Here is a 14,470-nt window from a genome sequence, read left to right as displayed (position 1 = left end):
CTTGTAAAGTGTTATCCCATAGTTATAAGCCATATGTTCTACAGTGAGCATTCAGTTTCAGCCATACCAGTGCAACATCTAAATTGTGCATAATAGCCATACATTTATGTGTTTCACTGCTTACATGTAGGTACATGCATCAATTTCCGTAATTGCTAATTTCTTTTTAGTTCCAATTATTTTACAGGCTGTCTTGCCACACCAGGGCAGTGCATTCATATGGCATCCATGGTATGGCAGATCTGAACTGCATGTGCTGTCACAATGCTCCGATTCTACTCACATGTACATGTAGGTGAACAGATTCGACCAAAATAGCTATAAATAAAACCATATATACACGGAATATGATTGTGATATTAAATAGGTGATTAACTGTGTTCATTTTGCAGAGCTCGAATTCGGAGGCCAGCATGCAGACCATTCCGGCAGGTGAGGCATCCGTCTTGCCGGCTGAAACCATCATCCACAGGCTCAACACAAGTGCCAAACTTGGCCTGGACAAAATTGAAGCACAGCGGAGACAGAAAATACATGGTTTGAATGAATTTGACATTAATGAAGATGAACCCCTTTGGAAGAAATACATCGGGCAAGTAAGTGGAAAATGATCGATACGTCGTCGTTGACCTTTGACCTTTAAGCAGTTCAGTGTAAATATTTGTGTTCGTAATTAACTTTGTTAAATTTGCTTACAGGTATGAATTATTTGTGTTTTTACAGAAATGTTATTCACACAACTCATTGTTTGCCAAACAAATTTGAACATATGGCTGTGACTACAAGACTGCAGACTGGCCATAACGATTAGCATCTAGATTGTGTCTATCTAACAACTCGTTGCATTATTTTCATAATTTTACTTTCAACTAAGGATGTGTTCAAATTGGTATTTTTACCACCAACTGGAACTGCTCATACAAATTTGAATACTATGAATAATAATGGCCTGTTTCGTTTTAAAAGTAGTCATCATGTAAAGAAATCAATTTTATGTAAATATTACATGAATTTTGCATATTTGAAAGACAAAATGCAGCAAAAACAAATGTAATGCACATCTAAGGCCAAAAAAAAATAAAAAGTTTGTTTCTCATCCTAGACATATCGCAAAAATGATGCAGTGACACAGTTTTTTTATTAGTCAACCAACAAGAACGCCCTAATAACATGAAAACAACATAGGAATGGATGCAAAGATAAATGCACAGCAGTGTTGCTTTAGTATTTTTGTATAACAACAGCGCTGTGGTTTGACTTTTAGTTCAGCAATGCACAGTTTTGACAGCTTAATATAACAGTGACATACCCGGGTGTGTGTGTATTTCTGAATGGAATGTTAGTGTCAGTTATTTTGTTTACAGTTATACTTTATACAGCACTCTGTTATGCACTATCGTCGCGTATTTTTGCATTTCTTTTTTTCATTTTATTTCGTCATGAGCAGAAAAAAGGTTGATGCGGAGGGTCTGAATTGACATGCGTGAGGATGAAAAACAAACTTTGTATTTTTCTTGCCCTAAACTGAAAATTCTCATGTAATCACAAATGCACGTAAATCACCATGCTGCCATCAGATGCGCAGGTAATTACGTGGAACTAAACCTCTCAATTAACTCCAAGTGTCGCACTGTTGCGACAAGGTACAGTCAAAAAGCACAACCAGCTGTTGATAGACCACGGATTGGATAATTGTCATAGCCGCAAAATGTCAAGCAGAACAGCTGATCATTGCAAGTTATTTGGATGTTTTTGAAAAAACATTGAAAGCACTGAACATACGACAACTCCATATTGCAAGTAATTTTATGACCACTCCACCAGCAAAAAAGAAAATCTCTCATAAGTGTACTGTAAACTCAAGATTACACTTGTTAAGAATCTCTCAACACCGATAAGTGTTTTAGTAACTGTACGCAGTGCACAACCGCCTCACAAAGTGCCAAATTAAAGTATATGTACTGTACTTGTTATCAAAAGGCAATGTTGCCATATGGCTATCTCTCAGCTTCTCCCCGAGGACTTTAGATTAATTTTGTTTATTTATCAATTGTATATTATCATCATTGAAGTTTGTGAAGATCACTAATAAGCCAAATTGTTCATCAAATGGCCATTATTCCGTCAAATGGTCATTAGTGTTTTAGTAATGAATTCATTCATTTCTGTAATGACGGATAATGGGACTGTTAGAGTGGTACAATTACATGGTGTCTCAGTATCCATAATAACAATCCCAAGGACATCTTTTCTTCAGAATAATTCATATAAATTGAATATGAAAATTTCGACATCATGCTGTGAGAACATTTCTTTGGCTGCCCTTTGTACAATTCAAAAGAGATGGGGATCACAAATTTGCAAAACAGGTTTTGGCAGATATTAGCTTTTTTCAACAGCAGAGATCCTCTTACCATTTCAGTGGACTTTTGGAAATGTTTTCGATATTTTCATTTTATGAAATAAGTAGATTTTCTTATTCCCCTTTATTAAACATTCCTGGAAATTTAATTTTGGCTGTTTTGGGGTTTCAGTCCATGGCCAACACACTGGAATTTCCAGAAAGTTGTTACATATTACGGCCTCAACTGTGCTCATGAAATTTTAATGTAGCTAACATAGTGCATGGGTGCACAATATGCAATGGTTGTACATTGTACCTGACAAATGAATTCTGGCCATGGTTAAAATTCAAATGTCAGCAATAAACTTTTACGTTGAAACACATCAGAGGCTGTATTGACAAGTTGAATAGTAGGCATTTCAATATGATTCCTGGAGTAGCACAAGAAACTGGATTTTACAAACTTCTGAAAAAATTCTTGAAAATACTAGTACAGTTATATGTTATATATAGCTGCCTCAAATTTTTTGAAATGCTTTGCGTGTTGGAGGGCAGCACACACTGTCAGCAGTTTCAGCAAATGATACCTTTAGAAATATTATTTTCAATTTAGGGAACTGGAAGATGATCTGTTTGGAGCATTCTGTAATAATTTTTGTTTTTTTGTCTTCCATTTTAGTTTAAAGACCCATTAATTATGCTACTATTGGCATCGGCTGTTGTTAGCATCCTAATGAGCCAATACGATGACGCTTTCAGCATCACAGTGGTAAGTCATTTGGAAAAATTTAATTAATGCTATTTTTATATAACAGTTTGCAGATCGTGAAAGACTTATAGAAAGTCTAATGTAGCCCCAGCAATTATAGCACAGAGTTGATACTCTGTAAGCAAGCATGAGTCACAACTGGCACACAAAAATTCCTTGTAATTGTATCTCAAGAAAGTTAGCAGTTGTGAGTGTTTCAGTCCATGACCAACGCACCGGAATTCTTCCAGAAAGTTGTTATATATAACCACCTCAAATTATTTGAAATGCTTTGCGTGTTGGAGGGCAGCACACACTGACAGAAAAGGCTTGGTACCCAAAAAGGATGGTGTCTATCATATTGCACCTACCCTAACTAACTACAACTGACTACAGCTGTGTAATATGCTAGTATTTAAATTTCTCATCAAATTCAGGGGTTGATCTTTTCAATACAGCCCTTCAATGTCAAGAAAAGAATAGCTCGTATTCAAGTTGTGCTTTCATAATATATGATCCACTCCATCTGTGATGAAATTTATCACCCAAAATGTGATGCATCGGCAACTGTACTCATGAAATGTATTTCCATGTGTGGCATCAATAACATACCGATCATAGTAACTGATGCGTACATTTCATGTGTCTTTTCTCTTCACTCATTGGTTAGCCGAGATGATATTCATTCTCAGCAGCAGTTAACCTTTCTGGATCAGTAAACCTATACACAAAAGTTGATTGTCAATTAAAATAAAAACAGCCAAATTTTATCAAATAGGCACATTTGTATCATTGTACAGTATGTAGCAGGAAATTAGATCATTTATAGCTAACTTAAATTTGATATAAATTGTTTATCTATTACAATCAAGGGAGATACATGTAGTAGAATATATTGTTCATTTTCAATTTCCATAAGTGGCTGCATATTATTAATTTTGGTATAATCATGGCAGCAATTTTAGACATAGAAAAATTTGTATCTGTTATATAAGCCGGGTTCAAAGAATTAAATCATTAACAAATGTTAATTATATTCAGCTTTCCACTTTCTGGCACAGGTGAACTTACTTTACTGAAAATAAACAATTGATGATGATGATGATGATGATGATGATGATGATGCACACGCAGGGATGGAAAATATTTCGTGTACTATGCATGCACAGTGTATGCTACTGTACATATCCTAGTACAAATGGCCAAGTGTTCAAGCATTTACGTTTATTATAGCAGGGTCAAATTTTTTGATGAAGGAAAAAGGAAAACAAATTTTTATGGACCAAGTGAGTGTTGCATGACATTACCAACACTGTAACATCCTGTAGTTTATTATGTAAAGGATAAACAATGGTATTAAATACATGTAATATCGGCATATTGTCTCTCTGTACGGAAGTCGGTGTGCAAGTTGTCGTTTATGTTTTCAGCATTTCCGCTGTTCGAATTTTAAAATTAGAGCACGGAAATCTCAGCACGGAGTCAAAGTTTGAACAATCAAACTTTGAGTTTTATCTCAGCTCGGAACAGAAATGTCAAACGCTCTCACTTTTAAGATATTGAGTCATAATATGAATGTTTCATATTATCAATACACAGAAAATGAAAGTTGGTAACACAAAGTACCAGGCTGTCCAAACATATCAGTTGTGTGCTTGGTAGATTTCATTAGGAGATGTCTGTGCTGTGTTTACTTAAGAGTATGCCAGCCTGGTCTTGTAGGTAACAAGTTGGTTACAAAGAAGTGAGTGTGAACTCTGACCCCTGTTAACCTACTTGTTTGACATTATGAAGTGCTGTGTTCATAGGATTTAGATTATGTACACATTGAAGTGTGACGTTATTAACTTTTGCTAGTGTGCTTTGCTGAAGCAAACTGAAAAGGGTTTCTTGTGTTATGAAGAGCTGAAAACAACAAATCACTCAACTTTGGCTTCAATAAGCAAACTACATATCATTTGTGGTGCAGGGTGAGAAGGGATGGTAGCTGATGGGACAGTAGCATTGTTTTTGTGTAATCAAACAACTACATTTTCCTAGTCTCCTTCTCAACATATTTTTTGAAGTACAAAATATTAGCCTGGAGAATACAACTTGTTATGTTCAAGATGCAGTGATATTGTTGACAAGTGAATTCCAGACTAGCCAGGACTAAAACTCAGTTGTAAGCAACAACGTTGCAAATTACATACTGTAGGCTGTGTTGACAAAATTGAACATCATGCGTTTCAACATGATTTTGGGAGTAGAGCAAGAAGCTACATTTCACAAACAAACAAAAAATACTGAAAAATACTTCAACACCTACTGCTTATGGAATTGCTTGTGTTTTGCAAGCCTCTAAAATGAGAGCAAGTCCATGCAGAACTTTGTTACACAATACATGTACATGTAAAGCCTTGCTAGAGTGTAGGAAGAAATGTCTCCTGAGAGTCAGGTTCATTGTATTTCAAATATCGCCATGGTAAATTGTTGCTAATGTGGAAGACCTTTATATCCTATCCCTGATGACTACCGGTACTTTACTGGTGTATTTTGAGTTCAAACTTATCGATACATACATGTTACTGACAGAGATAAATATTTCACTCAAACGATATACAGTATTCAGCTCTGTTTATGGTACCCCGAGGATAAAGTTTCCGTAATTATCAAATTTACCACAAGTAACAAATGTGCATATTCTACCTTTGTCTCGTGGGATTTCAAAGAAATATGTACACCTTTGTGCAGAGTAACATTAGAAATACCCATGGAGCCTTTTGAATTTTTATGAATGGCACTCCATCAGTCACACAAACCATTCAACCTATTTTCCCAAAATTCACACAAAATTACTTATTACAAGTCGAACACAATGTATTAAATGAGCCATTGCCATCAATACATGTGTGCCGATATTTCAATGTTCAGTATTTACATTTACGCTATTATGGTACAGCGTTTTTGTAAAGTTAATGTCGATGGCTTAGTGAATCATTGCAGCATGTGCCTGTAGAATTCTTAAGATCAATGACAAATTGCAATACCCTGCTATTTTTTATATTGATTGTGTGAAAAGCAGTCTAAAATTTCAATTTTACCCCATTCGACTGTGATTTTGAGATACATATGCTTTGTGAATATTCAAAATGTCAGGTCCATTGGTTTCAGTCAGATTGCTGTTGTATTGTTCATTGAACATGTCATAGGGGTCAAATGTCAGTCTCAATTTCTGTACCACTCTGTTTTGTGTTATTAAAACTGCAGATTATCTGAGACTATGCCATGACAGATTGCAAACCATAAAACAATATGTTGTTGAATAGGCTTCTCATATTCCTGTATTTACTGCTTGATTACAAATATCACAGAAGCAGATTTTGTTTATTTGTGATTTTATTAATATGGGAAACCAACAGAAAAGTGTGGCTTCAATGATAAGTTACCACTGATCAAAGGTTAGATTATTAATGATTAGAAACAATTTTATGGAGCTTCACTTTAAAACGGACTATCAAATAAAATTGTATGTTAATATGATTAGGTTATGTGTGGGTGTATACATGTACCTACCTTATTGCCAAACTTACTCAGAAATTTATTATAATTCTGCTCTACAATGATGATGATTGTAATTTTTGACAATACGTGTATTTTCAAATGTTGTACACAATCTCTTATTCTTCTTCCCAAATTACAGTGAAAATGCTAAGTACTTGCAATGTAGATTATTGACAAATAAATTCTTGTCTGGACTAGAATTCTGCAGTAAAAGTGAACAAAGAGTATTAGTACAAGTGCAGGTTGTGCTGATAAGCTGAACACAGGGTTTTTGGACACAAGTTTAGGAGTTGAACAAAGAAACGTCATGGAACAGATAGAACAAAAATACTAGAAAATTCATCAAAAGTCACAGTTCAGGGAGTGGTCATTTATCAAAGAAACAAATTTTTTAATAAGCAAAGTAGTTCTCTCTCATATCTTACATTCATTCCTGTTTTGTTCAGTGTCTGTTTGTCCTCCTAAGCCGCTAATGGCAGTTGATTTCTAACTCATCCAGTGTACAAATACACCTTGATGACACAGAAAACAGAGAATGGTTATTTCTATGTTGTTAAATCAGCAATTTCCAAGAAAGTCTGCAAAATTTGTTTTTACCAAGGATAGAGATTATGTAACTTCAACAATTAGCGGCTTGGCCATGAACGTGTGGCATACCTATTTCAGAGTACCTGTTTGAAATGCCATTGCATAGAACAAACACATCTCCATCGACATCAAATAAAGTATAGACAGCCTAATCATATGCCGGCAAAGCTACTCAAACAAAATTCAAGGAAATGCACGTACGTAATAAATGGAAAGTTTAAATTGTTCTATCCTTTGCCAAAGGAAGCTTTAAATTATTCCCTCATGATTACTCCTTGCAATTGTAAATGTGTTCATAAAAGGTCTAAATAAACAAAGTATCTCAAGTTTACATTTAATATATATATATATATATATATATATATATATATATATATATAATATATATATATATATATATATATATATATATGAAATAACACAAATTCAATCACAAAGTAATAATATCTGACAATGATATAATAATAATATCAGATAATAATATGATATCAGATATTATTTGTACTTGAAGTAATTTGTGATATATATATATATATATATATATAATATATATATATACACACACACATAGAGATAGATAGATAGATAGATTTGCAAAGTTGTGTTAGATCTATGAAAAAAATTAACATTTTGATTTGCACAAATGTGAAATGGTGAAAATTTATTTTTCTGTACAGGTTTCAAAATGACCCCTCATTAGTTGTAGACTCATTTAGAATTGTAAGATTTTGAATCTGAAAATCTGTCCCTCAGGTGCATTTAGCCTTTGTAATACAGTGTATTTTTCCCTGTTAATGTGTTTTAGGTCAAGGCTTGTCTATTCCAATGAAAGTTTCCTGATCTAAATCTTCCCATGGGAAAGCGTGAGTTTTTATCAGGCAAACTTTATTACAATTTTCAGCAGAGAATCTATAAATATGTGAAAAATGTGGTGCACAGATTTGTGCTTTACCAGAGAGAGATAATCAGGGTTGGATATAACAGGACTTCTGAGATAGGATAGGATAGGACAGATATCATTCATAATTTATCATGAATAGTGTGTCAGATACTTGATAGCGCATGGATTATCAGCTGTACAATATGGCCACCATCAAAGGACTGTAATCCGAACAGCTGTGTATTCCCATGATATATTCTATTACATTATACGCCTAACTAACAATGCACTGAGATCACCAGCTGTGCTTTTGCACCAAATTTCTCAGCAGTTCTGCATTCAGTACATTTAATTTCAAGTTTATTGGATGATTTCAAACGCTTGCTTTTTGTCATTATCAAAGGCCTATATGTAAATGTCTTTCTCTTTTGAGTGTTGACTGTTAGAAAGCCAGAGAGGATTATTTTAAAATGCTGACATTTGCTGTCACATCAGACGATGTTTTGACATGTGCATATATCCGAATCAGAGACTTGAAAAAAATGTGGTTCAGTTTTTATAACGCCATGCCTTACTTTTTGATTTTTAATTCATATTTGTTTTATATATAAATACCAAAAAGAGCTTATATGATGAGTCTGAGTGGCGTCTGTGTCTGTATATTTGTGGGTATGTGCGGATGTATGTCCGTCACACGCAAAGGCTCCCATAGCGCCAAAGCTACTGTCTCAGTATTTGGTGTACAGGTAGATGTAGGGGTTGAGATGTGAATTTGTTCAAATGAACACGTCAGTGTCAAAAATGTGCAAATGAGGTAAGGAAAAGCGAAATTCTGAAACAGGCTTGAAACAGGCTTACTCCACTGACTTGAGTCATTTCCTGTCATTGTTTATGAACTGTTACATATTAACAGACCTTCTCAAACCATAGACAGTAGAGGGGAGGAAGACCGTCAGTAGAGGGGAGGAAGACCGTCTGTGGTCAAACTTAGAGGGGGGCTAGCTGCCTTTCTGCTATGCATGTTGCTAAAGTTGACCTCCAGTACCTAAAGTTTCGGGCCTTAATTACTTTTGTCATTCTTGTTTTTCTGGTTTAAATATTTCCTGTTGTTTTTCTGGTTGTACTGTGCAGAAATCATTGTCATAACATCAACGTAGAATTTTCCTGCACTGAACAGATAGAAACAACATTTATTGTTGATCTTTGGTACCCATACTGGTATATACCAATTCTGATCAAATTTGAGTGACATCGTATAATTGCAGTGTTTTTAATAGATGTATTAAATGTAAAAATGTTTAAATGTTCCATGAAAACGGGAAGCTAAAATTCTCACTTCATTAAGAATTATCACCAGTTATTTTCATTTCTGGTTCCTGATCTCATTTAATTTTACAGCTGGCTAATTGAATTGAATTGAAGTGAATTGAATTGAAGTTTAATAGGTTTGTACACATGATTGTAAAAATACTACAAAATATGGCTTTTTGAAGGTTACTATAGTAAGCTTGTCTTATTTTCTTCTTTCAGGCTATCATCATTGTTGTAACAGTGGCATTTGTACAGGTAAGTTCACTATAATAACATATTCAACATTTATAGTACCCTGAAGACTTTGTAGAGAAAGTTCAGAATTAAAATGGTAAAATCTTGAACCTTGACCCTTAAACTTTTGGGGGAGGGGTTAGAGAAAGAAGATTGGTACAATGATGTGTGTCAAATTTTAAAATTTCAAAAATATTGTTGATGGATTTATATTTGACCATTTCCACAGGATTGCATAGCGCATTGCTCATAGTGTCGTGTCTACTGTCAGTACATTCCCCAGACCTTTCACATTGCCTCGTTAGCAACAGCTGAAATTAGAATATGATGTTACTCTCAATCTTTTCCTTTGGGCAAAAACATCAAAAACTGCTGACATAGTAATTTTTCTTATTATGAAGATGAAATTGACTAACCCATATTTCATTATGAAGTCATTGACTATAAATTAATTAATATTCATATTCTATTCAAATTCCAATGCTCATCAAGCAGAAAGTGAAAAATCTATACTGCCATACAAATGACAGCACCTCCATTTCCACCACTCGTCCTGCAAAAGAGTTTATCCTTGAGTCAGGATGGTGGTCCATTGAATGTAAATGATGTGCGGGCAGTATGTTTGAAATATTGTGTGTACACATACGCACTGACATGTAATAAAGTAAATATATGGTGCTCTTTAAAAGCATTCTCTTGACACCGACCTAAATTTATGGATGTGAGGAATACTGAACATAAAATATGTGATTCTTTGGTCATCTCAATGATAAATAATTTCACTAAGTTTACTTCCATACATGTATGTCATAAGCCTACAGTGAAAGGAATACAACAAAAATTTAACATAAATATCCCTATATTGTTTCCCAAGAGCTTCTAAACATTAAGGGGACAGTAACCATCTTTCTCAAACATTTTATTCATTTTGTGTCGTGTAAGGAGGGATTTATTTTACGCTGCCAAGTGAAGTGTGCTCAGTCATTGGCCATTGAGACTAGCCTCTGAAGCTATTGTACACCTGACACAATTATTTTATTGATGTAATTTTTAAATAATGTATTCTAGACATTACGCCCTCAAAGTCTGCATACAGTACGCCTTTGAACAGTTCTTATATTACAGTGTGACTATATTATTTCTCAGCAAGGATTGATGGGAATAATATTTGGGAAAAAAATTGAATTTCTTGTAAGATTAAAATTATCAAAAGAAATGTCACAAGGTGTATCCTTTCCTCTGTAAAACATCACAATTATGTCCAGAAAAAGTTTTAATATTTGCTTATCTGCCTTGTGCTTTCAATACCCTGAGATCTGTGTTGTCCAAAATGAGAGAGATATTGAAGTCCACCATATGGTCATAGAAGCCTTACGTTAACTGGCAGACAGCTGGCTGTGTGTATGTTGACAAATCAGAAAGACAACATTGCAACATGGCAGAACATCAACAGTCATAAATGATGCTTAAATTTTCTGTAATTTGCCAAATGTCTGTCTGAGGAAGAGTAAATATTTCACAAAGAAGTTCATGTGTTTGAAATCCATAATTTCTTCAAGGTGATTTACAATTTTCCAAAATATATATATGAAAGTGAGAGTAAAGATTGCCCCTTGACTTCTTTGTACAGGAGTTTGAAAAAGTATATGTAGTGTAGGAGTACCCATAATGCATTGTGATACCCATGCATTTCAAAGAACAGGTGTCCGTGACTGACACCACAGTTGGAGAAACTAGATAGCAAACCAATGGCTGCTAAGATAACTCTGTAAAATGTGTTATCTTCTGTAAAAACAGGACAGTAATTCACACTGCTCTCTCCTTTGTCCTGGGCTTGGATCAATGGCCTCAACATGACCTCATCAGATCTCTTTAATTAAACGGCCAACTCATTCTTCAATTTCTACCAAGCAACGTGAAATCCCCTAGTGATCAATGATTGATGACTACTTATCTAATGATCACAAATCTCATGAAATTGCTCTGCAGTTCCTTTCAGCTAGTCTAGTTCCAGATAGGAAAACAATGAGACAGAGGTATAAGTTTATCATTTTTAGAAAGAGTCATGTATATCCATGTTTCTCCCAAAAGGTCATAGGTCACAGTTACCAGACTGAAGTATGCTGAAAGTGTGCTCAATTTTCAGTGAGTAGGCAGCCTAAAATATCTCAACCACTAGAACTGTTTGGTTTGATGTTTTATGCTCAGTACCCAATCACCAGTCTGCATATATACTGGTGTCATTGTTGTGGACATCAACAATTACACTCCCTGTCTGTCAACTGTTTCACATCACAACATTCATTTCTCATATCTTTCCAGAGGTTTCAGATGAACAGTGATGTTCAGTACAACACAAATATGAAAATTGGCAAATTAGTGGTTGTTCTGATATGTGTTGTGTAATGTTTTTCCATTTGTAAATATATATATAAAATGAAAACTTGTCATCATTATAAAATATGTGTACCATAAATTATTAGAACAGGTATTTCTATTTTCATACTTCTGAAACCTGATATATTTCAGCAGATTAGTAATTTTTTCTGTCATTAGTGTCTTCAAAATTAAAACAATTTTTCCAGAGTAAGTCAAACTGCCCATGTCAGATTGACTTGTGTTGACATGAGTATTTTCGAAGAACTCAATGTGTTTCCTCTCATTCAAATGTCAAATCTAAATTTATGAGAGGGTTGACACCATAGAACTAAATAGAGATAGTGTTTGCACCTCATAAAAAATTCGGCTCATGTTTAGTTTTTAAGGCCTTCAAATCAGGGCTGTTGAAATACTACATGTATGTGTTGTGTTTTTGTCATCCATAACGCCCTGCAAGATAAAAAAACTATTATTTATATTTTTTTTATGTTGATTCTCAGATTTATTTTAATGAGTCTTTATATCAATTATGCTGCTTGTATCCTAGTACTTTGACTACAACATGTCAATTGTTGAGGCTTGACCTATCCAACTGAGGGCAACCCTCCAACCCAAGCTGTCCACTTTTTAACCAATTAATCTTAGTTTTAATCTCATTGCTTATTCTTGAGTTATGGGACTTTGTAAATTGAGTGCAGGGTGAACAGGGTCGTCTGGACATATAAATATTGCAGCCTGGTCTCCTCTCTCACTAACTTTGGCTGCTCTACTCTTTTACCAGGCATACATGGTGGATTACATGTCTGGCAAATACCATAGTACTGCACAGAGTACAAGTGCCGTCTCTCAGTGAAATGTCATGATGCAGTTCATATTCCAAACTGATAGCACTTCAGGGTGATGTGAGAGAGTTATGCAGAATTTCACATTTTCACAAATATCATTGCCAAGATCATGCACAAAACTTTTTCAGATTTTGAGTGCTGCTACTTTGCATGTCTGGGATAATACCGCTGGGCAAAAATGGCCAATTATGATAGTTTATCTAACTTTCCATCACTCGACCTGAGGATAAGGAATATAATAAACATGCTGAAATGCTATTTTAATGAAAAATTTTTTTCTGAAAGTAATGAGGGCCCATAGAGTGCTATAATTTCATAATTATTACTGAAAGTTTTTGCTATGGAAATTTCCAACTTGCAAAATACCATACCAGTACTGTACCTGCTCTGCAAATTCACTGCATTTTAAGTCTGTGTTAAATATCAACTGTATGTTGTTCTGTTTTGACAGCCAATTAAACCCCACTAGCTGTGTCTTTTAGCATTATTTTTATGATTTTACTTTCAAAGTAAAATAAGTTTGTGCGCATGTACTAATTTAGGTGTGCGAGTACACTTATTATTAACTACCCGCTGGGACTGTATGTGCAATTTTGAACAAGATAAAGATTACACTGCGATTAAATGTGCGCCCACTCAATGAATCGCAGCCCCTTGTGAAAAAGCAAAAACCGTGGATACTGTGCATATCTGCACTGAAATTTTCACATAAACTGCACAGAGTAGTTCAATGTAATGCATAGGGTTAATGTTTTCAACTTTGACATTGAATGTTATGTTTCCTTTGTAATATTACCAAACTTTTGAAAATGGCGGGAAATCAAAATGACCGTTAAAATGTGAATTTACGCGTCAAATGTTTCACAAAGGAATGGTTTCCTAATGCAGTAAAAGTCCACATCCCTTCAGACGGTAGAATTCAGAGAAAACCAGGAGAGAATAGAAAGATATTTTGAGGTCACCAAATTTCAAGAGATACAGCTAGTAGGGCTTTAAAATGCCTGTTTAAAGCATTTGTCAAATAAGATAGTGCAAATGCACATTTTACAGTGTTATTGATAACTCGAGACTTCAATCGGCCACTGCAGCGTGCAGGCCAATGAACTGGATAGTGTTTTCAAACTATGGCAGTGTCACTAATATTACACGTAGGTTGCTATATATCACAGAATTGCTAAAAAGTAATTACTAAAAGATACATATGCTGTCTCTTGTGAAGGTACCGACGTATGTGTAGAAAATCTGTATTATCTCCAGTGGCAGATGTTCAGCAATCATATTGATCATGTCAGTTACTGTTAAACTATATTCATGCAGGGCGCCCTCTGTGGCAGTACTTGGTGTAACCTGGACCCATTTACTGCAGTTACCATAGTTGCCAGATGTGAAGGGACTACAGCCTCAACTTTAGATATTTTCATCATTTTTGTCTGAGAAAAAATTTTTTTCTTCTCCGTAAAAGTTTGTCTCCTCTATAAAAGCCTTGCCAGCACAATGCATGTTCTACAGCATGCAATGTATCGTCTATAAATGAAGTCTAGTTTGGCATATATTGTGGTCAATACACAATGATATTGTCAAAAAGCGAATTCCAGTGC

General features: G+C 34.8%; 1 protein-coding gene across 3 annotated transcripts in view; it reads left to right on the top strand.

The window, feature by feature from the left end:
* Positions 1–14,470, top strand: part of LOC139148178 (calcium-transporting ATPase type 2C member 1-like) — a 54,463-nt gene that overhangs the window by 8,600 nt on the left and 31,393 nt on the right. For 2 of the 3 annotated variants that reach the window (XM_070719487.1, XM_070719488.1), the window contains exons 2-4: positions 393–596; positions 3,024–3,113; positions 9,634–9,669. In XM_070719487.1, coding sequence (XP_070575588.1) covers positions 393–596; positions 3,024–3,113; positions 9,634–9,669 — 330 coding nt within the window. Of the gene's footprint in view, positions 1–68; positions 127–392; positions 597–3,023; positions 3,114–9,633; positions 9,670–14,470 lie in introns of those variants that run through there. The other variant, XM_070719489.1, reaches the window with a different exon arrangement.

The sequence above is a fragment of the Ptychodera flava genome, chromosome 13 (genome assembly GCF_041260155.1).
Source record: "Ptychodera flava strain L36383 chromosome 13, AS_Pfla_20210202, whole genome shotgun sequence".
Lineage (NCBI taxonomy): Eukaryota > Metazoa > Hemichordata > Enteropneusta > Ptychoderidae > Ptychodera > Ptychodera flava.
Note: the sequence above shows the minus strand (reverse complement) of the source record. Positions and strands in the feature narration are given on the sequence as shown.